At 38.9% G+C, this 25,298-nt stretch overlaps 3 protein-coding genes across 4 annotated transcripts in view; 2 read left to right on the top strand and 1 right to left on the bottom strand.

The window, feature by feature from the left end:
* The window catches only part of LOC137291713 (cyanocobalamin reductase / alkylcobalamin dealkylase-like), a 9,892-nt gene extending 4,105 nt beyond the window's left edge, over positions 1 to 5,787 (top strand). The window contains exons 3-4 of the mRNA XM_067823171.1: positions 2,902 to 3,054; positions 4,142 to 5,787. Coding sequence (XP_067679272.1) covers positions 2,902 to 3,054; positions 4,142 to 4,447 — 459 coding nt within the window. The 3' untranslated portion in view covers positions 4,448 to 5,787. The remainder of the gene's footprint in view (positions 1 to 2,901; positions 3,055 to 4,141) is intronic.
* LOC137291711 (replication termination factor 2-like) overlaps positions 1 to 25,298 on the top strand; it is a 559,227-nt gene that overhangs the window by 481,643 nt on the left and 52,286 nt on the right. The gene's annotated exons all lie outside the window — the stretch shown is intronic.
* On the bottom strand, positions 5,786 to 25,298 carry LOC137291710 (UDP-glucose 4-epimerase-like). Of its 2 annotated transcripts, none has more exons than XM_067823164.1 (10): positions 25,202 to 25,298; positions 17,757 to 17,889; positions 15,276 to 15,373; positions 13,714 to 13,827; positions 13,220 to 13,396; positions 12,523 to 12,703; positions 10,107 to 10,192; positions 9,783 to 9,860; positions 9,229 to 9,343; positions 5,786 to 8,647 (listed from the first exon to the last, which is right to left on the bottom strand). In XM_067823164.1, the coding sequence occupies exons 2-10, from the start codon at positions 17,878 to 17,880 to the stop codon at positions 8,583 to 8,585; spliced, it is 1,038 nt and encodes a 345-aa protein (XP_067679265.1). In that variant the 5' UTR covers positions 17,881 to 17,889; positions 25,202 to 25,298; the 3' UTR covers positions 5,786 to 8,582. The 2 variants fall into 2 exon arrangements, with proteins under 2 accessions (XP_067679265.1, XP_067679266.1); XM_067823165.1 differs by lacking the exon at positions 25,202 to 25,298 and adding an exon at positions 21,606 to 21,636.

Genomic DNA, 25,298 nt, shown 5'->3' with positions numbered 1-25,298 from the left:
GACTGAATTTATCAGTCAATGTGCACACTGCCTAACAAGCTCAGGCATTGTGTACATTGCCTAAAAATTTCAGGCATTGTGTACATTGCTTGATTAATTAGCCCAATTATTGTACACATTGACTGATTGTTTAACATCATCCAGATGGCAAGATTAATACAGGTTTCATTCTGTGATTGCATAGGCTTCTTTTAACGTAATATAAGGGTAATGCTATTTTTCAGGGCATTATCATTTGCAGAAGCCCGAGGTCTTTCATTAACTGCCTGACAAAGGAGGGCAATTGAAAAGACCGAGGGCTTCTGTAAATGATAATGCCCTGAAAAATAGAGTTACCGTTATTATAGCTAAAATGAATAGAATTTTTTACAAAAGAATAATAAAAACAGCAGCATTGGTTTAGAAGCATTTACTGCCAACAACAAAACGATAGAGGTCACTGACACACATTTTACAAATATAGTCACGTCATAGAACAACAGAGATGACGTCACTATTGAAAGTGACGACATTCGACCTTGACCTTTGCTCATACTACCAGCCGCCATTGTTTTCAGTGATCAACAACGTTAGACTTCAAGTCAATAATTTCATTGCTGTATGTTGTCATTTATGGCACAATCGTTATGGATGGCACAAGCAGGAAAGTGCATAATGGCACAGCTCGCCTGATTGTAGACATTGACTGTGACATATATATACCCAGGAAAAACTACCATGCCACCAAAAGAGATTTGTCTTTAGACCAGATCCAATAAATCTGTGCCTTTAGAGGTATGTTCCCTGCGTGTGAGGTCAAAAAGCACTTCAGTATCAGACCCAAAAGAGACTCTGAGCGGAGGCAAGATCCCAACATCAAACCATAGATCAACACCATCTTGCTCGCCAGTGAGATGGCTCCAAATCTGGCATTGCTTTCCAGCTCAACCGTATTGCTTGCTGCAGAACCCTCGACCCTCCTGCCTGCCAGTGAGGTCTTGCGAGATGGCTCCAAATCTGACATCGCCCTCCGGCACAACTGTATTGCAAGCTGCAGAACTGTTGACCCACTTGCCTGCCAATGAGATGGCTCCAAATCCAACATTGCTCTCTAGCACAACTGTATTGTCTGCTGCAGAACTGTCGACTCTCTAGCCTGCCAGCGATATAGTTCCAAATCTGAAATCGCCCTCCAGCGCAGCTGTATTACCTGCTGCAGAAACGTCAACCCTCTTGCCCACCTGCGAGATGGCTCCAATTCCTCACCATGCCTGGGGAAGATTGAGGACCATTCAGAGCAAGCAACAACAATGCTGGTTGATACCTTGTCTATGCTGGACAGCCATGATAAAATCTGTGACAAAATAGAAAACATATAGGACAAACAAGAGGAGACCCATCTGGATATTCAGAAGGTGGGGCATATGCTAGAACTGGTCCAAACATGGACCTGCCTTTCGCTGACTGCACTGTTTGGCTGGAATGTCGTGTGGATGACCTGTAAACACTGCATTCTGATCAACACACCTGTCGAACCCTAAACTAGAATAAAGTCTGTTTTCGTATGTATGTTTGCATTTAGGGTGTTTGCATACAGGTTTGTTCTTTTTTTCGATTAGATAGATAGAAGCTCTACCCACTTGGTCACTACAGATACTTTGGCTCTCAAGGGAGCACCAATACGGGTGAAATGGGCAAGTGGGAGATTTTGCCTAGCCTGCATTGAAATGGCCCACCTACAGAACACACATTTTCTGTTACAGCGGTGTCTCGAATCATTCCCCATGTGTTGAAGCCATAGACTGAAATCGTTGGCACAGAGAGCAGCAGCAATCTATTGTCCCCTTTGTATTTCACTACTGTCAGTTTTTTGCATGTATAGAATCCCTCCAAGGGACTGTTAATTCCATATTCTTGGGCCTGCTGTAGTTTGGAAATCTGGAAATTATTTGGATCCTGTCTGTGGTCATCATTTCTCTGGTACTCGCAGTATTCTACCAAATGAGCTGGATTTTGTAGCGAATGCACCGGTGGAAGAAGTCATCACTGTTGAGGTTCTCTATGTTTATGAAACAGTTGGAGATCATATTTTAGTTTGGCACTTGAAGTGGGAGTCGCTCTGAGGTCATGTAAGGCGTCTTTTTGTGTTTTCAGAAAACGCAATACTTGCTGTAAAGGCAGTGGTCTGTGGCGCCACACTTGAAAGTTGAGGTGTCCTGTTTTAAGACAGACACTGGTGGTAGCCCAGCAAGGCAGTTGCTGCAGTGGCGGTGCCTGTCCTTGGGTTCCAAACTGTCCGTGAGAACAAGTCTGAAGTTTGCCGTTTATAAAGTGTTGACCAAGGCACATCAAATAGAGTTTGTGAAACTGTTGAGGGATTTGGTACTGCTCATACCAGGTGTATTGCTGGAGGATTTGTTTTCTTTGTTGGAAAGGAAGAAATGGGGACACTTCTCTAGCAACGTATATGTTATATATGGTGTATATGGTGCTTCCTCCTGGAGGGACATATTACCAGATTGGATCTCGGTATAATCTCTGGCATGGTTTGTTTTATATCTATGTACCTGTTCATCTCCAATGAATTATGGGGTCATCGAATGATGATCAACCGGAAAAATGGTCATCGAATGATGATCAACCGGAAAAATGGTCATCGAATGATGATCAACCGGAAAAATGGTCATCGAATGATGATCAACCGGAAAAATGGTCATCGAATTGGAGCTTATTTGGCCACAAACATTACCATGAGGTGCTTGTCATATAACCCCCATTCCCTATACTATTCTTGTAGTTCTTATTCATACAAATTAAGTCAGAATGGAGTCCTTTGCAATATGTAGAAAAGAATGTTGTTATTTACATTTGGAACCTTCAAATTTACTTGTTTGTGAAAATGTCTGACTGCAATTTTTCAAGGCGTTTCCTGAGGGTGAAGCTGAAACAATACATGACTTTGAGATGCACCCGAACCGCCGGCCAAAAGTCCTGGTACAGACTGCTGGCCATGTTGCTGGGGCAGCTTACTACTACCAGGCTTCTGACGTCACAGGGAACCCTTGGGGGGACAAGGTAAGCTTGGTGGGTGGGGACATCACAGGGAACCCTTGTGGGGGACAAGGTAAACTTGGTGGGTGGGGACATCATAGGGAACCCTTGGGGGGACAAGGTAAGCTTGGTGGGTGGGGACATCACAGGGAACCCTTGGGGGGACAAGGTAAGGTTGGTGGGTGGGGACATCACAGGGAACCCTTGGGGGGACAAGGTAAGCTTGGTGGGTGGGGACATCACAGGGAACCCTTGGGGGGACAAGGTAAGGTTGATGGGTGGGGACATCACAGGGAACCCTTGGGGGGACAAGGTAAGCTTGGTGGGTGGGGACATCACAGGGAACCCTTGGGGGGACAAGGTAAGCTTGGTGGGTGGGGACATCACAGGGAACCCTTTGGGGGGACAAGGTAAGCTTGGTGGGTGGGGACATCACAGGGAATACATGTGGGGGACAAGGTAAGCTTGGTGGGTGGGGACATCACAGGAAACCCTTGTGGGGGACAAGGTAAGCTTGGTGGGTGGGGACATCATGGGGAACCCTTGTGGGGACAAGGTAAGCTTGGTGGGTGGGGACATCACAGGGAACCCTTGTGGGGGACAAGGTAAGCTTGGTGGGTGGGGACATCACAGGGAACCCTTGGGGGGACAAGGTAAGCTTGGTGGGTGGGGACATCACAGGGAACCCTTTGGGGGACAAGGTAAGCTTGGTGGGTGGGGACATCACAGGGAACCCTTTGGGGGACAAGGTAAGCTTGGTGGGTGGGGACATCACAGGGAACCCTTTGGGGGACAAGGTAAGCTTGGTGGGTGGGGACATCACAGGGAACCCTTTGGGGGACAAGGTAAGCTTGGTGGGTGGGGACATCACAGGGAACCCTTGTGGGGGACAAGATAAGCAGGTTGGGTGGAGATTGCCATGAGGTGCCATGAGGGGATAACATAGCCTCACAGCTTGTGACATCTGATAAGCAGGTCACTTTTCATATGTTGTCTTGTTTATGTATATACGTTTTTAGGTGTGTACGGCCTTGTATATTACCATCATGATTCACTATAAGACAGAATGATTGAACATGTTTTTTGTGATGTCATGTGGCATCTGTTGCAGAAAATATATGGTGTGAGTGTACATCCGAAATATGGAGGCTGGTTTGCATTACGAGGAGTCATAATATTCAGAAATGTGCTTTATCCAGACCTTGCTCGGAAGGAGCCCCCAGATGTTGTGTCAACGTCATCATTACGCCAAGAACTCCTCCACAGGTACAACCACAACTGGCAAGATTGGTCATTCAGGGACATAGTGCCAGTCACACAAAAGTACTCAGAAGAACAGATGTTATACTTTATAACTCCACCTAAAGACCGACAAGAGCTCCTAAAAAAAATTGTTGGAGAGGATCAAGTCTACTAGAATGTCAGTGAAGAGTAAAGTTTAGCGTGAGAATTGTACATGCCCCATGTGATAAATGTCTATAGTTTTCAGAAAAAGACCTAGATATGATGTGCATTGTGTTTTCTATCGGCACTTTTATTCAATGCAGATTTCTTCCAGTGTTTATTTCTTGAAGATATCAACAGTTTTTAGCAGGCATATTGTAACCACAATTGTCGTTTTGTTTCCTCTATCTTTTTGTTGTCACTGTTCATTATCACAATATGCGTCAGGTGGATATTATGATTTCCGTTGGAGCAGCTCGGGATGATACTGACCGGATGGTCAAGTCTGGCTGGTTGATGGCATGTCACTGTCCCTTAGCAGTGTCAGACACTGGTCATTTACCATACTGGACTGGGTTATTCACTGGCTACAGGGACAAAGCTGGAACATTACTGACACCACCATTATACAAAAACGCATGTGTCAGAGCCTTGTCAGTGTCCTCCATTTTGATGGTAAACAGAACCACACCACAGACGATTTTCCTGGCTGAATGTTTGTTACTGTGAGCGTGCTACTCATTTCTTCCTGCTGGAGCAAGTGTCCATAAGTGACCTACTTTATGAGTAATGATAACATTCTTGGTAGCAGCTTAATGGACATGCAATATTTGTTTTTATTTCAACATAATCCTTGTTATTATTTTGTTGTTATAGAGCTGGTTCTCCACAACGAGAAAGTATTGGGACATACATTTGATGCATGTTTTATGGTTTTACACAGTGCCCTTATTTGTAATTTGTCATCCCCCAAAGAAACTGTTGCCAGCCAAGAAATGTGCCCCATCCATCATGTCTAGAGAGAGAGCATGGCAACTAAACTGTTCACCATTTTCTGATGAAATGTTGTGTCAGTGTTGAACTGAACAGTTCTGTAGAGATTTTCAGTGTAACTGAGTAACTGGGAGATATCACTTTGCCAAACTGTGAGTGCTTATCAGGTAGCTGTTGAACCTTTATCTTTGGCTTTTCCAATGTTTTTTCTTTTTAACTTTTTTGTTATTTTCAATTGTACATTCAGGCTGAAGTAATGATCTGTTTGTGTACAACGGGTGGAGGATGTTGACGACTGTTTAGTTGAATATCAGATTGATGTTTTGATACAGGTGAGGTCAGTCTCAGATTGTTGTTTTTTTCAGTTCTGTAGTATATTTTCTTTTGTTTTCAAGTGTTCAGAATGATGACTGTGGAATCTCTGTGCACTATTCTCTTGCCATATGATAATCCATGTACAACCTTGGTGCATTGCTTGTTTTGTTACTTGTTGAGATTTTTATGAATACATACAGAGCAAATAAAGACAAATGGAAGATACCGGGAAACATGCTTTATTTTAGTTATATATAGCCTTACTTTATTTAATATTAGAACTCAAACTTCTTGTGCACATATTTGTAAGTTTTTTCAGATCAAGATGCACTGAAAGGGGAGATAATCATAAAAGTACCATGTTTATGGAACCACAAGCTGTAATGTACTGTCTGTGTCCCTGGAACAGTGTGTACATTAACCCCAGTGAAATATGAAAGTGATGAGAACTTGAAAAATACACTAGAGATGTCAGAAAGTTTATACTCCACAAATCACCACCAACCAAATGTACAATACAATTATTTACCACCCACTTCAAAGTATCTGGACCACCAAGCATATACATGTATATAAGAATAAATAACACAAAGCGGCTAGTTTGTGATAATTTTACAGAAATTTATATTTCAGCACACTTGATCATAATCTCACATATGTCTTAACAATTAACATTTTCAACAAAAATAATCACACACACACACACATAATAAATGACAAAAACATTTGTGAGAAAAAAAATCATTAAAGGTCTTGTGCATTGCCGATCATGGAAATATTCACACTTGAAATCAAAACATAATTGACACCATTTTCCAGCTAAAATATGTGACTGCTTAGCATTAAATGTGAAATGTTTGTAAGCCTTTTAAGTGGCATGGAACAGAACAGTGGTAAACCGACAAGAATCCAGTCCTAGCGTGTAGTCATTGTAAAGAGGAGATCCAAGGCATTCATTGCAATACAGAAAAAGAATTGCCAAAGAAATGGGGCAGAGTGGAAAAAAAAGCATGTGTATACATTTTAACCAAAAACAAAAAGTGAGCAGAACATTTCTACTAGTTCCAAATCCAGTCTTGAAATCCCTATGGTACTATCTCTTTGGCAGCATACATTCTAAAAACAAATCTGACGTATTTCAAGAGTTTCATCTGGGTACCAGCAAAAACCTAAGCGTGGTGGCGCGTGGTCCCATGCATAGCACTCCAGTCACGAATCAGTTGAAGTTGAGCTTGGACTCTTCCTGTATGGGTGACTATTTTCTGAAGCTCGACTCCTGAGAGTTTCCAGGACTCAGTCCTGCTCCAGGACAATGAAGCACAGGTGACACATGTTGTCTCACCTTAGGAAAGGGAGTTTGTTCTAAATTGCCTCTGTTCACCCAGCAGAAAAAGCAGTATTGAAAAAAACAAGGAGTACTTTTACAAATGTAATTCCATGTAATAAGAGTCGATACAGGTGTCCATATATACAAGATATATAACAACTTCTTGTAGAGTAAAGTGTCTTATAAAATGAGTTTCAATACACATAAATAATCATGATAACAGTCATGGAGGTCTAATGGAGACTTAGACAATTCCAGATATTTCTTCTTTTGCAAATTGAGGAGCAACATTTCACAAATGTACACAGTTTGGTGTATGGCCCTGGCCACAGTCTGGTCTGACTTTAAGGACATGCTGGTAATATGATCACCATTTAATATGCCAAATACTGTCACATTCATTTCAAGGTGAGTGGTTAAGGTAAGACAAGCTTAATTTGTGGACCCCTACTCAAAACACAGGTGAGATGTCATCAACATTTTACACACAACACCAGCTAGGAGCATAAAGGCCACAAATTTGCAGTATTTGTTTCCATGGAAACAAGATCCTACAAAAGACACAACTTGTAATACATGCATATGACCAGCCTTATCAAGATTAAAAGCTGGCAAGATACATCCATGTTCCATCAGACATGGAAGTAATATACGACCATCCAAGTTGTACAGTACTTATAGTCATCATCAGGACTCCCATTTGACAAAGCCTTCTGGATTCCGCAGCAAATTTTTAAGGATTCTGTGGCAAATTTAAGAAAATTCTGCACCGTATTTTTCAATATTCTGCAAATCATTCTGCAGTTAAACATTTAGAAAAAACAACAAAAACATTATACAGACCTTCATGGTTTAATTCTCAAACACAGATATAAAGTCGACAGTACACATCACATCTTGAGTAAGTTTGATGACAAAGCACCCACTTTTTTCTGTGTTGAGAACTAAACACTTGCTGAAAGTTATTTCTCTCCCCTCATTTGTAACTTTGATGCAGACGAACAACTTCCGCTTTCAAGCAAGTAACAATTATATATAAACGAAATCTGAAACAATTTCCATTTTCAAAAGGATCAATTTTGAGTACGTAACTGCAGTGTCAAATTCATCTAATGTTATTTGAAACGATGCCTAAAACTTGCTTTAATAATAAAGCATCTTTAATCATGATTATTTTGAAAATGTTGTCACAGGAAATATGCCAGTTTGTTTTATGTGTAACTGTTCCTTCTTTTGACACTACTTTTTATTTCAGCTGTCAGTCAGTTTCACTCAATTTTAAAATATGCAAATTCTGCGGCCAAAAATGTGGTGAATTCTGCACGGAATGTGTTCTCTGCAGACCAGATGTTTTTCTGCATGGAAAGGTAAATTCCGCGATTTTCTCTGCAACCGCGCAATCGCGAAATCCAGTAGGGTCTGTTTTATATTAGATACAGTGAAGTCTTCAAAGCTCAACAAAAACCATACACGAGAGCCATCCAAACACAGTTCACCATTCCACTATGTTCCCAACAAGTCTGTATGTATTGTCTATGATCTACAAAAATAAATGTTTATTCCATGTAACTGTCCCTCTTCTTGGCTGCCTGACAGAGATCACTGATGACTGTGTAGGAGTTGTGAAGCAGACTGGGCTATGACTGTTTTTACTACTGTATGTAATTTATTTACTGCCTAGCATTAGCTGTCATTATTTGTCATCAGCTGATCGGAAGCCATTAGGATTGTTTGACTGCCATCTCCACAGATCCTCACCTGTAAAACATCATCATGAGCATGGTATGTTAATACGTTTACTATCATCTCATATACAACAGTTCCTAGGATTTCCCATGGGATAAGGTCCTTTTACCATGGCAACCATCATGTATTAACAGATTTACTATCTTCTCATATACAACTGTTCCTAGGATTTCCAAAGGGATGAGGTCCTTTTACCATGGCAACCATCATGTATTAACAGATTTACTATCATCTCATATACAAACAGTTTCTAGGATTTCCAATGGGATAACCACGAGCTTGTAAATACTCTGTACAAATGTGTGAAGCACTTTTATCACTGAATCAATTTCTTCAAACAACACAGGCAAAAAAAACAAGGGATCTTCACCTGAAATGAGCATTTGGATTTTCTTGTGATTCAGGGATAGAGGTGGTCAAATACTTAATCTGAACAATGTCTTTTGGCATCAGCAGCTTGTCCAGCCATCACTCCGATGTTGATGAAAGGGGGCTCGGAACAGGTGTAATCTTAATGAGGGCCACAGTGACCAGGACATGTGCTTAACATAACAGACTGTATTATGGTCTGTTTATATCCACTGTGGACTTACACATCTCATCCAGGTTTTTCTGTGCTGTCCACGACAGTTCTGCCTTGGCAACGGAGGCATCAGCGTAACATGAAGCAATGTCTCCAAGACGACGCTCAACCTTACTGTATGGAATCTGCAGTGAAAGGGAATGGTTCAACAAGATTCTTAGTGCCTAGATGTCTTGTGTGTTGGGTAAGGGAGAGCAGTGTGTTGTAAATTGTATAGAGTATATTGCATTGTGAAGGTCAGGTCAGAGTATGTGAGACTAGGGAGTTGTACAGGGGTATTAGTGTGTTTATGCTACATAGGCGGTTAGATTACGGTGTAGACAGATCTGTACAATGTGCGTAGGTGAAAGCAGTGTATTGCATACGGAAGCTTGCAGTATTTTATACTACAGTTAATTCTGTTTTATTTGGGAATCTAGTTGGTAGTTGCATAGTGTATTGCAAAGTGATTATGATTGTTATATTGCACAGTGAGGTCAAATGAATTATACATGATTGTTGTGTATTGTATAGAGAGTGTAATACGTTGTAGGCACAGCATTTAGTGTACAATAGTCTACCCACCGACTTTCCTGATGCCTTCTCAAATGCTTTGACCATGTCGAGTACAGAGTAGCCACGTCCAGTGCCCAGGTTGTAGGTCTTCAAAAGAAGACAAAGAGAAGTCATCAACAGTGTCAATTGGGGTTCTAAATTTTGTAAATGTACGAGGCCTTTGTGAAACAAGGTTAAAATTTTAGAGGTGATCTACGACCTGCTTTACAAGGTCGGACCGGTAAGAGGGCTTTGTGAAAAGGTTTTAAAATTTTAGAGGTGGTCTTTGACCTGCTTTACAAGGTCAGACCGGTAAGAGGGCTTTGTGAAATGGGCCAATGCTCAGTAACTCACCTTGTTACCACAGCCCTCTTCGACCTTTTTAATCGCTGCCACATGACCTTGGGCAAGGTCAACCACATGAATATAATCCCGAACACCTAAAACCAACACTACGTGTTAAACGTTTGATTTGACCCTGGAAAGCAGTCAGGGGAGACAATCTAGGTAATATGCTCCACACAAGCTTCCTTCTTGTATTACAACCAGGGAAAGCTACTCATACTAACACTGTAGTATTCAGTCAGAAACAAATAAGTTTTGCAAATGATAATGCTCAGAATGGATTGATTCCTATATAGTCAATGTAGCGAATTAATTTTAATTACCAAGTACTTGGTTGTGTGTAATTTCTTTCATTGAAAACATTGCAGAAAAATCATTATACAAGCATAATATGGAAGGGGTCAAGGTAAGATAGTGACAACCCACACATCATGCTTCTTCTCAGATAATTGTATTTAGTGGTCTCCAAGGTCCAATATTACTATATGAGCATGAGTTGTCTCCCCTAACTTGGCAGCATGCAGAGTTGCATCACGTCCATACTTAGTATAAGCCACGTGCATGTGGTTCCCTTCTGGCAAGAACATGACAAGCCACAAAATCCTGGCAGGACATGTGATGTCTGGTGGAGATGTTTTGAGAGTAATCTCCATCCAGATCAGAGTTATAAATGGACCCGTGATCCCAACAATGAAGAAACTTCTCAAGGAACTGATTCTAACACTTCTTGACATTATACTGTTTAATATGCTACTTATACACGCTTTCATTATTTCAAGTGGGTTTTCATGTTCTTGCCATACTGATTGGTTGATGAATTTTGATATTCCACAATCCACCCAACTTTGAAATTTTATTATGTAAATTCTTCTTTAATGACTAAGCAGGTTATATGCACCTAGAAACACATTATTTATAAATTTGTATGATCTGGATTGTACTAAAGCTGAGATATACAACAAAATGATACGTTATGTACAAATACAATGTCGCATTTTGAGCGATGTCACTCTATACTCACATCCTGCAAAATCACAGATTACAAAAGTAATCTCGGTCTTTTTGATTAATATCTTGTTACAAAAACTAAATAACCCTAAACAAACATGTACCTAAGCACTTTTCATGAAATTTGATCTCACACATCGTATGTGGCGTGTGTGGCATGTGCACTTTGTGCACAATAAACTTTTCTTTTTGCATGTTTTGACACTTGATATTGAATAATGAAGAACAGTAGATTATTCTCTAGACTCTAAATCTGGTGGAAAACATGTTAATTTCAAAATAGATTTTGTCTACGTCATGGTGCCCAAAATCAGCCATTAATGTTAGCTGAATGTGGGATCAGACGTGGAACAACATTCTCCAAGCTTTCGTCAATCGCTTAATGTGCATCATCGCTATCAAGTCTGTATCAATGACAACAGTGGGCTTACACGTTACTAAATTTGTGAACCAATTTTTTGACACTACATTAATTTTCTTCAAGTGCGTCACGATGCATAGGGTCAAATCTAATACATTTCGATATAATCCTGCCAACCGTTAAACAGTGATCACGAAACACACCACAGATCATGTTATTTTCTGTTAAAAATAGCTTAACACCAAATAATGCACAGTTACTTCTTCCATTAGTATATTTATTTCCCTAAGAATCATACAGCCATAAATTTACCTAACAGTGTGTATCTGATGTGGGTTAACACAAGTAGAAATATCGATCCTAGAGCAAGAGTATGACAAGCTCATTCTGGCATAAAACTGATAACCAACACAAAATGTTTACAGCAGCTATCTTCAAGTACAAAAAAACACAATTTCCTGCAAACAAATCACATTGCCTATTTTTTGGCACACTGCCAGAAGTATAAATAAATACAACATATTTTTGTTATATTTCAAAAGTCACACCAGAGACCATATATTATATGGTCTCTGGTCACACTAATCTTTTTCATGAATGACTAAACTTTCAAAAGCGATTATCTCGAAAGTAGGAATTTGAGGGTTATCACTATCTTCTCCCGACCCATTCTAATCTCCCAACAGTGACAAGTGAGTTTGTGCCAACACTGTAGCGATGTACCATATGTCTGTGTTGCGACAATAGTCTACAAATGTGTGTGAGGCAAAACAGTGAATTAAGTCAAGGGAAGAATAAAATAGAGAAACATATATGTGTTTCCTTGTATTTACATAAGAGCATGATTAAGTATGTTTTGTGATGTAATTAACAAAGTGAAAAAGTATTTTGATGCTGTAGCCACTGTGGTCAAGGGGAGACAATTCACTCAAATTACAGTACAAATCTGCAACTGCTAAACACTATATCTTGAAAGTTTTATCATGCATCCACTTTCAAGAAAGGTACAGATGCTGATGGTAATTCTAATAACTATAGACCTCACACTTCACTCACCTGTTCCATCGGGAGTGTCGTAGTCACTGCCGTACACCTTTAGTTCAGACCTTCGACCTACTGCCACCTGGGCTACAAAGGGCATCAGGTTGTTTGGTGGACCCTGAGGGTCCTCCCCGATCTTCCCCGACTTGTGGGCACCGACTGGGTTGAAGTATCTCAGGATAACAATGTTCCACTGCTGCACACACAAACAGCACCAAAAAATCCATGATATTTCTCAAACAAGCAGGGGTGTGAAGAAGAACTCACTTATATATTTTTCATGCAGAACAAAACCCAGTTTTGATATAGTGAAAACAAAAGGGATTAACACCAACCATTATTTATGTCAATAAAACTACTGAAGTCTGTACTATATTGTACTATACAAAACACTGCTGACAACAACACAAACTCAAATACGTCTGCTACTGCAACCGGTGCCCATTCTATTACAGTCAGTCTGTATGCAGAACTCTGCCAGGGCATGAGGACATGTAATTAGCAAATTAAACAGCATGGAATTTTCGTAATACATTATCTGATGCAAGGTTGTAATAAAGGAGACAACTGTCTGCGTGATTCTGTCCTGTCTTGTTCCAGTGCAATCTTGTTGGGGACACCAATCGGGATATCAAACTACAGGCACCTCCACTAGCATACAAAGACATGGTGTAAGACTGTATATCTTGAAATGCATTCAAATTTCACCAACCTTTTCCGCATTTGAGAGATCTCTTAAAATTTCTTCGATGAAATATTTTGTTTTGCCGTAAGGATTGGTACATCCCCCGATTGGGTGTTTCTCGTCCAGAGGCAGATATTGTGGTGTGCCATACACTGTTGCAGAGCTGGAGAACACCATGTTGTTGACCCCTTTCTCCTTCATTACCTGTCAGGAAGACAAACATGGAACTCACTTCATAGGTATTCAAAAAACCTTCTGGTCTTCCTTGTACTAATAAATGCATATTTTGGAAGTTGGTGTAATGTATACAGGATGTATATTGCTGTGTATATTGCTCGAAGATGAACGTGTAGACCTGGCAATGAAGCTTATGGAACACTCCGACAGACATAATGCATCCACAGTAAAACCATTGACTAGCCCTGTATGAGTGAGTGACTGAGCTTCTGATCGTTTCTCAAAGCCTTTGGAACTGAACTTGTATCAGATAAAAAAGCATATTAGCAAAATCTATTTCTGACCTCTAAAAGGTTGACAGTTCCGCCAACGTTTGTCTTGTAGTACAATAGTGGGAGATCACATGACTCCCCAACAGCCTTTAGACCTGCAAAGTGGATCACTGCACTGAAGTTGTGCTGCAAGCAGACATATGTACATTAGCTGCTAAGACAGGAAATAATGAAGAAACATAGTTATTAGATGCACAAAATGTATACTGATGACATATATGACTAACAACCTAGAATTCTCTGAAGCATACAGGGACATTTCCATGTACTGTCCAGGACAATAACATTGCAACTTCGGATACTTATTTTAGGGGTTCAAGGCAACAAGACCAACTAAAATCATACACAGGACCAGTTCAAAAGTTCCATGAAATACAACCAAAAAATTGCCTCTGTGAGAAATATCCCATACACCTACATAGAAAATATTCTTAAAGAATTACCACTAGTCAGCATTTGAAATAATCAATGGCCCAGAGGCCCAGAGCTGGCTGTTATTCTATTTTTGCCGGCAGTTTAAAATATGTGCAGGTCCTTATGTGGCCTTCACTAAATTATCTGTCATCCTTTTCTGAACTGGAACCTTTTTCATAATTATTTTTCTTTTCTACATTCGAGAATCATCCATGATCCATCATGTTACGATAATGTAAGTTTCTCTTCCTGGTATTTCAGTGCTTTGCTAATTGATGAAACTGTGTACTCTATTTTGTTTTTATTTGTTTGACTTTAACAAAAAGGACCTGTAGATTTCATTCAGGGCCTGTAGATTTCACAGCTACTAAGCGTCAACAGGCCCTGATAGCCAGTTGGCAAACATTGCCACTAGTGCCAGGAGACACAGAACCCTCCCACAGAACAAGATAGCATTGGTAATAGAGGATCACTGTATTTGTATTTGTTATATAAAACACATACTTTTTGTCAGATCAAAAACTTACAGCTTTATGTCAGATACACCACATTTTCATCCTATCAAACAGCAGTAAGCAAAATTTTCAAAGGGAACAAGATCATGAGTTCAAACAATGAACAAAGATACTTAACAGGCTAAAGAATGTTACTGCTTGAACAGAGAATAAATGTCATTATCAACTGAACAGTGTATACTGCCTGGAAGAACAACAGCATGAGTTGAACAACAGCATGTGTCACACACCAGCACACAGAAACAGTTTCTGACCTAACTCTAACCCAAACCCTGTTATGCTGGGAGAACTACATGAAGATATGAGGTAACTGAGAGTTGTCAGCAAGAATCATGGACTTGACAGACAAGCTCACATTTAACATCAAATTTCTTGATTTTGAAGTACGTCTGATCAAATCCTTGACAAAAGTGAGGTACAATCACATTTGTTGTTCAAAATAGGATGAAGTTTGTATGCAGGTGAAACAGGACAATAGGTGACAAAACAAAGTAGTAGGTAGAAAGGCAAACTGTATCCACTTAGTTAGGGTTACAAGTATCCATAGCAACAGGACTTCTCATATATCCATACATTCAGGGGACAGTTGAGAGTGGATTCCTGTCAAGTTGAATGAGCACTGAATGTCATGTGGTCTCTACTTACCTTGCTGAATACTTCTTCCACTGCCTTCTTGTCTAGCAGGTTAACATTGTATGTCTGGATCTTCTTCCCGACAATCTCCTCCACACGACGGATGCTCTCTGTAACAACGCAACACTGGTCATAAGTGGGGCATGGGTTGATGCACCTGCTACGGTTATGTTCCCTCAGCCTGAAGGGATTGTACACTTAGCCAGCCTGTGTGAATCAAACAATTTGATTCTTGCATCTTCCTGTTTTCCCCACAGGTATTGTTGTGGAAAAGTCGCTGCTGTGTAGTTCCCCTTCTTACTATTCACAGGGACTACATCTGAACATTTTGTCAAAATTTTTATCTTGGAATGTGAGGCATATCTTTTTGCAGCCATCGCTAGATTGTGCAGACGACACAAGAAAAACAAATTTAGAGGTATCTGCCTTCCATAGATTTGCCTTCACAAAACATTGGCAATTTCCAGGCATCGTGTGTATCGATGATATTCGAGATGAAGAAGTACTAAAATGAAGTACCGAATGAGTTGCTTTTGGCTGGTAAGTGGGGTACACTGAAAATAATAGAAGAGTGCTTATCAAATCAGAAAATAACATTTATGTGTGAGGTAAGATAATAGTTCATATACCCCCTATAACAATGTTATATCACCATAAATACTCCCTTAAACAATGCAACACTAGCTTGTATACTCTCTGTTGAAATAGCTTACTCTCTGTTACAAAGCAACAATAGTTCATATATGCTATCGACAAAAAATAATGGAACTAAGAAACTGAATGAGCAAACGATGCGGAGAAAGGGTGTGTTACCACGTGATGCGTGTGCACACAGAAGTATTGGAGAACTCACAATCACTAATACATCAGAGTTGAATACATGCTGAAAAATGCCTCTGAGGCAGTATCTCAATGAACAAACAAAATGGAGAATTGTGGGAATGATAGAGAGGGGACATCATTGTGTCAAGTTGCCCAACATTCTCATTCGAAGGGTGTACGCCTGTTTGGGACCCTGTACCCATCAACTTGGCCTACCTTATTGAAGATTCAGGAGGAATGGCTGGCAATACCATTTGGAAATTAATCAACAGCATGCCATCAAGGTGTCGTGAATGTGTTGCCCAACATGGCGGACACACCAGATACTGAATCTCACGCACAAATTTGATTTAGTGGACATTCAGAGCAAATTCACATTCACTGTCATTTCATCAGTTCCCTTATATTTTGTTGGTAGTATACTCTCTGTAACGATGTAATGCTAGTTCATATACTCACTGTATTATTGCAACACTAGTTTGTAAAAATATTCTCTGTAACACTGTTAAATTAGCTTAAATGTTCTCTGCTATATTGTAAAACAAGTTTACATACTCTCAGTATTATTGCAACACGTCTGTAACAATGTCACACTAGCTACATATTCTCTGTAGCATTGAAAAACTAGTTTAAATATTAGCTGAAACATTGTTACATCAGTCTGAACATTATCTGTAACATTGTAATATTAGTTTATATACTTTCTGCAATACTACCATTTTATATGCTTTGCAACACAAGCTTTTGTCTCTCTGTAACATGGTAACAGTAGCTCATATACTATCTGTAACATTATCACATCTGCTTAAATACACTCCATACTACTGTCACACTAGCTCATATGTGTCTTGAAATTCAACATGAAGCTTGTGGAGTTCCAAGTTATGAATATTGACTTTCGCTTTCACACTGACCATAGGAATTAGGATCATGACTGTACTGAATCCTGAGCAAATGAATGTATAGTAATTCTGTCTTAGAAGCATGTCTAGATAAGCAGACACTACTGTCTGTGTGTAACACCAGGTTATCAGAGGGACTTTTTGTTCAAATCCCTTTTAACCTACCTTAGGCTGCATAAAAATGATTAAATGTTTCTTGGGCACATTTTCGTCAAAAGTGATGAGGGCAGTAGGACTTTTAAAAATAATTGTGATAGAAAAAAAAGTGATATGGGAGGAACATATTATTTTTTTTTTCTCTCAGAAATACAGCTTGGGAGTTTAGCATGGGTTAATGAGTTTTACATTCAGTCATACTCATTCTTACAGACACTCATTCTTGTAGTGGAAAAATGGATGATCGGGACGTGGCCAAGTCAGAGGTATTTTTTTTTTTAGATGGCAATAAAAAATTGTCACGCGTCAAATAAAAGTGACACGTTGATGCCCTAGAAACATTTCACTTTTTCATTTAGCCTTGGGGACTAGTCCACATCAACTCTATCATATACGCCAAGAGTTTTTGGAAAGCTGTTTGGAAGGGAAGAACTCTACATTCATCCTCTAAACTTTTCATGACATGTTGTTCATGATTACAAAAAGAGAAGATTAAAGCTGCAGTTTAAACAATGTAATGTAATTACATTGACAGAAGATATAATAAATTGGATTAGATGGATGGATGGACAGTTAAAGACACTTGCTGAGTACAAAATAATCTGGTACTTACCCATACTGGCATTGACCAGGTTGTCAAGGACAACGACTGAGTACCCTGCCGCAATCAGTTCGATGACGGAATGGCTGCCCACATAGCCGGCCCCACCAGTGACTAGGATACACTTCTCTGGCATCTTGGACTTCTGAAAATAATACAACATATTGTAGTTCTCTTTGTCAAATCTTTTATCAGTTGATTTCTGCTGATGTTTGAAAATGCTTTAGGCCACCTACATGATCTTGCAGATCGTGCATCTGTCCAGAAAGGGGCAGGCTGGTGGTTCGACATCTGGTGATATCAAACCTAAAATCGCTAAAACACGGCACTTGCTGTAATCCTGTGTGGGTCTTGACATTCAGGGAATAAAGCAGTGACTGTTCCTCTCTGTGTCGATATACATAAGTTTAAAACAAAACACTAAATTTAATAAAATTTCATTTGTTCATCCAGTACTGTCAATTACTAAGGCACAAGAAAACATAAAATAGGTGGTATTAACACATCAGACAATGAAAAGTCTTTAGTACTTCAACAATGTGCAATACAGAAGATGGATTTGAAAAAGCTTCCTCCAGAACAGATACACTGCAATACACATCAGACAGTTTGTAAAATAATGCCATTATTGTTGTTCGCAAGTTCCCTTTCTGAATACCAGCCAAACTGACTCACTCTAGTCAAAATCTGACTATTGTTCAAAGAAAACCAAACATAGCAGGAAACATTTTGCCAAATACATTTTAAGTAAAGCAAGTCATAACTCGTGTCTACAACAAGAATCTTACAAAACAAATGGAAACCTACTGATGCACTCTTGCCCATGATGCCGCACTATGTCAGCTGAGGGTGAGTTAACCTCTCTGTCACTGACAAACACCCTGGATCACAGCGGAACAACCTTGTGTACAACATTGCAGATACTCGCTTGTTTGTTAAACAACAACAGCATGCAAGTCCCCGCACCGTGTCAACATTTCCCTGCAAGGCAGCAACTCTATGGACGACACCAAGTTTTTAAGCCATTTCCTGTATTTATGGTTTAAGTGTCACCACTGATCAACAAACACTTTTGACATCATGGGCGTATACTGAAATGACTTCCATACTTGACATATCCTTCCATGTAAATGCTGATTAGTTAAAAAAAATTAAACACTTTAGCAACATATTTACTGGTGTTGTTATGATTCACCCATCAGTTCACTTAACCGAACCATATCCATTCATATATTTAGTTTGTTATTTGTGATCTGTTATGATAAGGGTCTTGGGTCCAAGTGAGGGTTCCAATCAAATTCGTTATCTAACTGGCGTGCTGGTCTGCATGGGGGAATTTACTCAGCAAAGAGCCGAAGTCACAAGAAGCTAATTATTACTTTGTTAACAAGAAATAGAATAACAAGGGTGGCCACAGAGAGTCAGTACAACCCTCTGGGCGGGGGCAAGAGCTGACCTGTGTTGGGAGTCTAAACCCTACTGATGGACAAATTGATATGGAGACTATTTAACTACAATTGAAACAATACAAAGATTATGATTTGCTGACAGATACACAAATGGGTGTAACCTACAATAGCCAATGAAATGCAGAATAAACAAAATGGGGTGTGTCCTATCAGAACAATTTCAATGACCAGACAGGGGGAGTACTTAATCTTTTAATCCTATTCTAAGTGGCATTAATCTTGTTGGCACATTTGCTGGATGCTTGATTGCTTACTCAGGGCTGGATCTTAGGAACCCTTAATTGGTGCATAATATTACTTTAATGTAGGTGATGACATGTTTATCTCATCAAATAGTTTATTAAACTGTCTAGACATAACCCTTGCCTTAGTGAATGGTTTGTCTTATAGTGGAGTTCTGATTATCTCAGGCTATGATTTTAACTAGAACATTTATCTTGCTAAAGTCATGTTACATTTAGGGACAGTATTTTCAGGGATTGACACACACCTGCAAGCCTGTGGGTCACACCTGTCATCGATCTGGGGCACAGATTGACCCAGAAAAACAAACACCATCCAGGTAACAGATCAATGTAGCCACATGTTGCTTGTGTCAAATATAGACACTTCACGGCTTCTAAAGTTTAATAATATTCATGTTAAACGACTTTCAAAAATATTTTCTTGTTTCATCATTTTAAAATGTCTGTGAAACAACTCAATCAATTGGTTCTAAAGACATTAATTCCATAAATACTGATAACTGTTAAACGTTTTATTTGGTGGTTTATAAAAAAATACCATAAAATCCAATTTAGGCAATTAAAGAAAACTGCAGTAGTGTATTTCCAGAGAGAACCATTTTCTAATGAATGTAAAGTAGACTTGTAGGTCACCCCAGACAGAAACAGGGCTGACAATGATACAAATGAATAAATGATGCTTGTTTTTGTTACAACATATTATTGTCTGTATTGTTCTCATTTCTAATAAAGGCAACATAATAGCTGTATTGATTAAAACTTTAATGGTTAAATTAAACATGTTATTTATGTGAAATCAGGTTACTTGTGATTTTGTGATATCCACTACTAGTATATTCAGCTTATCTGGACCCCTGAAACTGGCTTATTTTATACCAATAAAGCAATTCCTATTTTCAGGTAACCGTTTACTGTGATTGACAAGAAATGTAAAACTATTTTGTGTTTGGTACACAATTTCTTCAGTTTGGACATGAACAGTGCTAGTCGTTGAACAATTGAAGTCAGTCTGCACCTTAAATAAGGATCATCATGATATATTAAAGCCCCAAACCTCATTACTTGCTTGAGACCTCACATGGACACAAGGCATATATTGAGCTAGAACAATCACTAGGCCTAAATGGAAGGTACTATTTAGCCACTTCTAAAGCATGCTTAGTTTTAACAAATATTTCAAAAAGCATAGGTACATCATTGTTTAGAAAACTACCACTAACCAAGGCAAAATGTGGAATATATCACAATATATAATTACAGTTTGAATATCTAATGAAAGATTTATAAATGTGAAATGAAAAATGCATCAATTGCTGACTTTTCAGTGAAGTCGAAGAATATCTATCTAATGTAATATTTGTTTTCATTACCTTATATTAATGATTTTGTGGATTTATTTTGGGTTTAATGATTTTCATGGTTTATCAACATGCAATTTATAACGTGAGGTCTGAGTTATTGTCAACTGTCAAAAAAACATGACTTTTCAAATCCACAATAACAAAATAAGGTACAAATTTTGCCAAGTTCAAAATAATTGTCCCTGAATATTCAGATTACATACAGATTACAAACATACTTGCTGACGACTATGCTTCTTTTTAACTAAAAGAAGTCTTCTCACTGAATAGAGGACAGCATGTTTCACTTTCAAGTTTCTACTGTTTCAAGATGACTGACTTATTGGCGAAATTCAAGTAATAGAAACAATCATAACTATACTTGCACGGCAAACACCAGGCAAAATGTGAAAAAAGCTGACACAAATATATGCTTTTCCTATTTTGAAGCAAAATTTATTAAGTGGGATCTGAGTACTATTTTACATTTACTATACAAAATGTGCAACCTTAAACAACACTCATGGTTAACCACTGCTTGTTCATAGACGAGGTAATAAATCTGTGAACAATGGATCATGTATGTATCTTGTAAACAGAAGTGTTTTTGCTTGTTTGTTCACATTCTGAGTGATTGATACAGTTTCATCTGGTCTTTGGGGATCCCTGCAGGTAGTTGAATTTCTATACTTCCATTGACATGACTGCCCACAGAAGCAGAAATCTGCATTTTACAATTAATGACTATATACATATATATGTGCCTTTTACAGTTGAGTTTGGACTGGGTCCTCGAGGGAGTATTACCTGACCTGATCCAGGTGTCTTCTTCTGCTGTGTAAACAGAGTTAAGTCCCTTACTGATATGGTGAGGTGTCGAGGAGATATATCCCGATACAATATGTAATGAAAATATTGGCAGGGAACCTGTGAGACAATTATTATCACGATACTGTGGCAGCAATACAATATGTATCCCGATACTTCACAATTTCTGAACATATATGATACATAAAATAACTGAAACCTTACTTGTTATACAGAACTTGAGTTACATTCACACATATATATACGTAAGAAGCTTTTCATGTAACAAAGTCAGATGTAAAGAGTTAATACATAATATCTGCATGTATATCTCTGCATGAGCATCTGCGTTTACCACTGACAGTATGTGTGCATGTATGTACATGTGCAGACGCAAATGTGTGTGTGATGTCTTATTTCAACTGTATAATTTTATGTAATTTATTTCATTCATTTTATCCATCTTATGTACTTTAATACTCTTTAAGTCTCTTACTGTGCATGCACAGCTCTATAAATTTATGTATACATTATGTGAATGTACGAGATGAACTTACAATAAACTACCACTACCACTACCACTACCACTACCACTAGTTCTTTTAATTTAGAACTGAAGTTTCCTTGGGAACTTGTGTATCTGCACCAACCTCCACAAACTATTCAGTGTGTTTCATATCAGAATTCAGAATCAGTGAAAAACTCTTAAGTAATGTTTTATCCTCTCTTTGTTCTCTTTCTTAAAGATGCTAAGTCCTCTTTCATAGTTGTTCACAACTGGTTCGTTTGTTGAACAACTAAAACATACTTCAGTTACTTGAAGACAAGCATTTCACAGTTGACAGAGTTTCAAAAATGTTCACATTCTTTCACTTATACACTATCTCTTTTGTTCATGTGACAAAGACAGCAGACACAAATAAATTCCTACATTTCAATTTGCTTTTAAATTTTAGATTTCAAAGAGACTCCTAATGCAATGCTACTTACAACTTGAAGGTAGTATGTTAGTTGTATCTGGATATATTGTGTTTAGTGGTGATACATCTATGTATCATGGATCCTCAGGATGCAGATATCCCGATATATTGCCTAAATGTGTTTTTTGTTGATACATGCCTATTGCGTAGTTGATAGTGCAAACATTGATACAATTAATGAATCGTTACAAATTTATTTCACAGCGTTGTAAGATGGGCAATATGCACACCAGAGCAGAGAAACAAATTCAGACTGATTGCACTGAAGGACAGCACACACTGCAGCCAACCAGCCTTGCAAAACAAGAGTGACACAAGCTGAAAGGCAAGGCATATCTAGGACAATCTCAATCCCTGGGCATTGTTCTGTCTCATGTTGCTACTGAGTGTTCTTATTCACAGGAGTTTACAAAGCAGCTTGGTTTGAAACTGACAAAAGTTGACTTTGAGAAGATGGCACAGGATTTCATTAGTAAGTAGGGAATATGAGTACAAGGCAATCAAGCTTGGAAGAAAGAAAAAGGGTTCTCTTCCAAAGGTGGAATCATGAAGAAAGTTATGAGAAATTCAGAACATTGACAAAGAACACAGCAAAACACACCTTTTTCTGGAACTGCAGAGTTTGATGCAAACAGTGGAGCCATGTCATTGATGTTGTATCACAAAGCCTCATATAGAAATATGCAAACTTGTTGTGCTCATGTTTTGAATGAAGAATGAATATAAGCACTGAGTTTGGTTCATTATTCAGTTCTATGAATTTATGCGATGAATCAAGATACAGCAGAACACTGATGTCTCGATATTTATGGGACAAACATAAGTCATATCTGAGATTTCACTTTCTTGGTAAAGCACAAATTCTAGTACTTTTGGGGTTGAGTCCCATCCGGCATTCGAACCCGCACCCTCAGAGGCACCTAACTGCCAGCACACAAAATCAGTTGCCTAGCCCGCTCAGCCAGGAAAAAGTACTGACTTATCCAATATAGACACATCCGAGTTGGGCACATCACCACACACCAACATGAAACAAATGACAGAAAACAAAAGAAATCAGTATATTGCATATCTATTCTTAATTTACTCTCAAAAGCCTCTCTGACTTTCTGAGAGTTCTTTAACTGTTAACTGTTCAATTGACTCCTAATCCATATTTTTCAGTCTTCAATTTAGTAACACCTCAACAATCAATTGCTCGTCATAAGATGACACAAGTCCCTGATTAGATTCTCACTATGTTTTGTTTCGGTACTATAATCCATTATCAGGAGTGTTAACTTGAAATTGTTAGTACATCCTACTTGGAATAACAAACAAGGGACACCTACAACTCAATTAGCCTTAATTAGCTTACACTACCTCTACCTTTGATTCATGCTGCAGCGTGTATGGAGACAGTCACAGTTCAGATGGATACTTGTCCGAGAAAGGCAGGTGTATATTGACTTGACATGCAAATATCGAGTTTAAAGTGTAATTTTGCTTGTTTCGCCCATGAAATCATATCAAGATAACCGAAATATAAAGGGTTCAAATACTGATAAATAATGAAGGATTTTGCTGGGACTGAGAAATTACATTGAGACAACTAAGATATCGACTTATCAGAGTTCGACACAACAGTGTTATCAATAACACACATTCACTATGGCCTATTTCACTCTTTCCATCAGCCCATTTGATGTGGCACTTCTTGTCACTTTTGACCTTCGAAACATTTGACTGCATCCAATTTTGAACGTTCCATTGTTAAATTTAAAGGGTCCAAATAGTCCTGAATCAGTCATGAATGTACTCACCTGACTGCAACTAAATCGTGTGCTGCAGCTGGACACAGTAGCCATTTGAAAAATACACAAGTTGACACCACGCTATGGTACTACAGAAATGTACCCCAGGTACCTTTCTGCATACAGAATTATGTACTACATTATGTTCTAGGGTAGAATTTTAGTAGTTTGACAGAAATGTAGGCCACAATTTCCGTGAAAGCTGGATATTTCAAACATTTTGTGTTCCAATTGCGACAGAAACTTCTGCACTCAAGACAGTGTTTACAGGTGGTGCTGTCATCTCACTGTACGAAAGAAATTGTGCGAAAAAGAAATGCCCTGAAAACATGGTATGGCACGGTATATTGTTCTTCCTGACCCACAGGCACTGGCATGTTGAATTTTTTTGGCAGTTTGACAGGCAGGAATAAGTATGTGTTCAAGAAACCGGTTGGGCGTTCATAATGACGCAGAATGGGACGATTCTGTACATTTAGTTTGGCTACGGTACATTTCTGTATACAGAAAGGTACCTGGGGTACATTTCTGTAGTACCTGTGCCTATAACGACCCCCTCGGCTTCAGTGTTGGCATGCATTAATTAATCAAAGACATCAAAGATATTTTGGGATAATGTACAAGACAGTCCCAGTCAAATGACTATAATAAATGTGACTAATGACGTATGAACACAACTTCAGATACGTTTGTAAACACAGTCGTAGCTTCGTGAAAATACTGTACAGATCAACACGACATTATACTTTCTGTCATCATGTGACCGACGATTCGGACATTGAGGAACCTTTCGTGACAAAAGAAATCAAGATGCAAAAGTTACCTGTATCAGAATAGGTTGCACAATGTAGTTTGTGATCTTAATCTGAGAACCTGTCAACGTGTACCCGGCGTGGTTGACCTAGGGGTCGAGGTCATTT

The sequence above is a fragment of the Haliotis asinina genome, chromosome 7 (assembly GCF_037392515.1).
Source record: "Haliotis asinina isolate JCU_RB_2024 chromosome 7, JCU_Hal_asi_v2, whole genome shotgun sequence".
NCBI lineage: Eukaryota > Metazoa > Mollusca > Gastropoda > Lepetellida > Haliotidae > Haliotis > Haliotis asinina.
The sequence above is the reverse complement of the archived record's forward strand: the minus strand, read 5'-3'. Positions and strand labels throughout refer to the sequence as shown.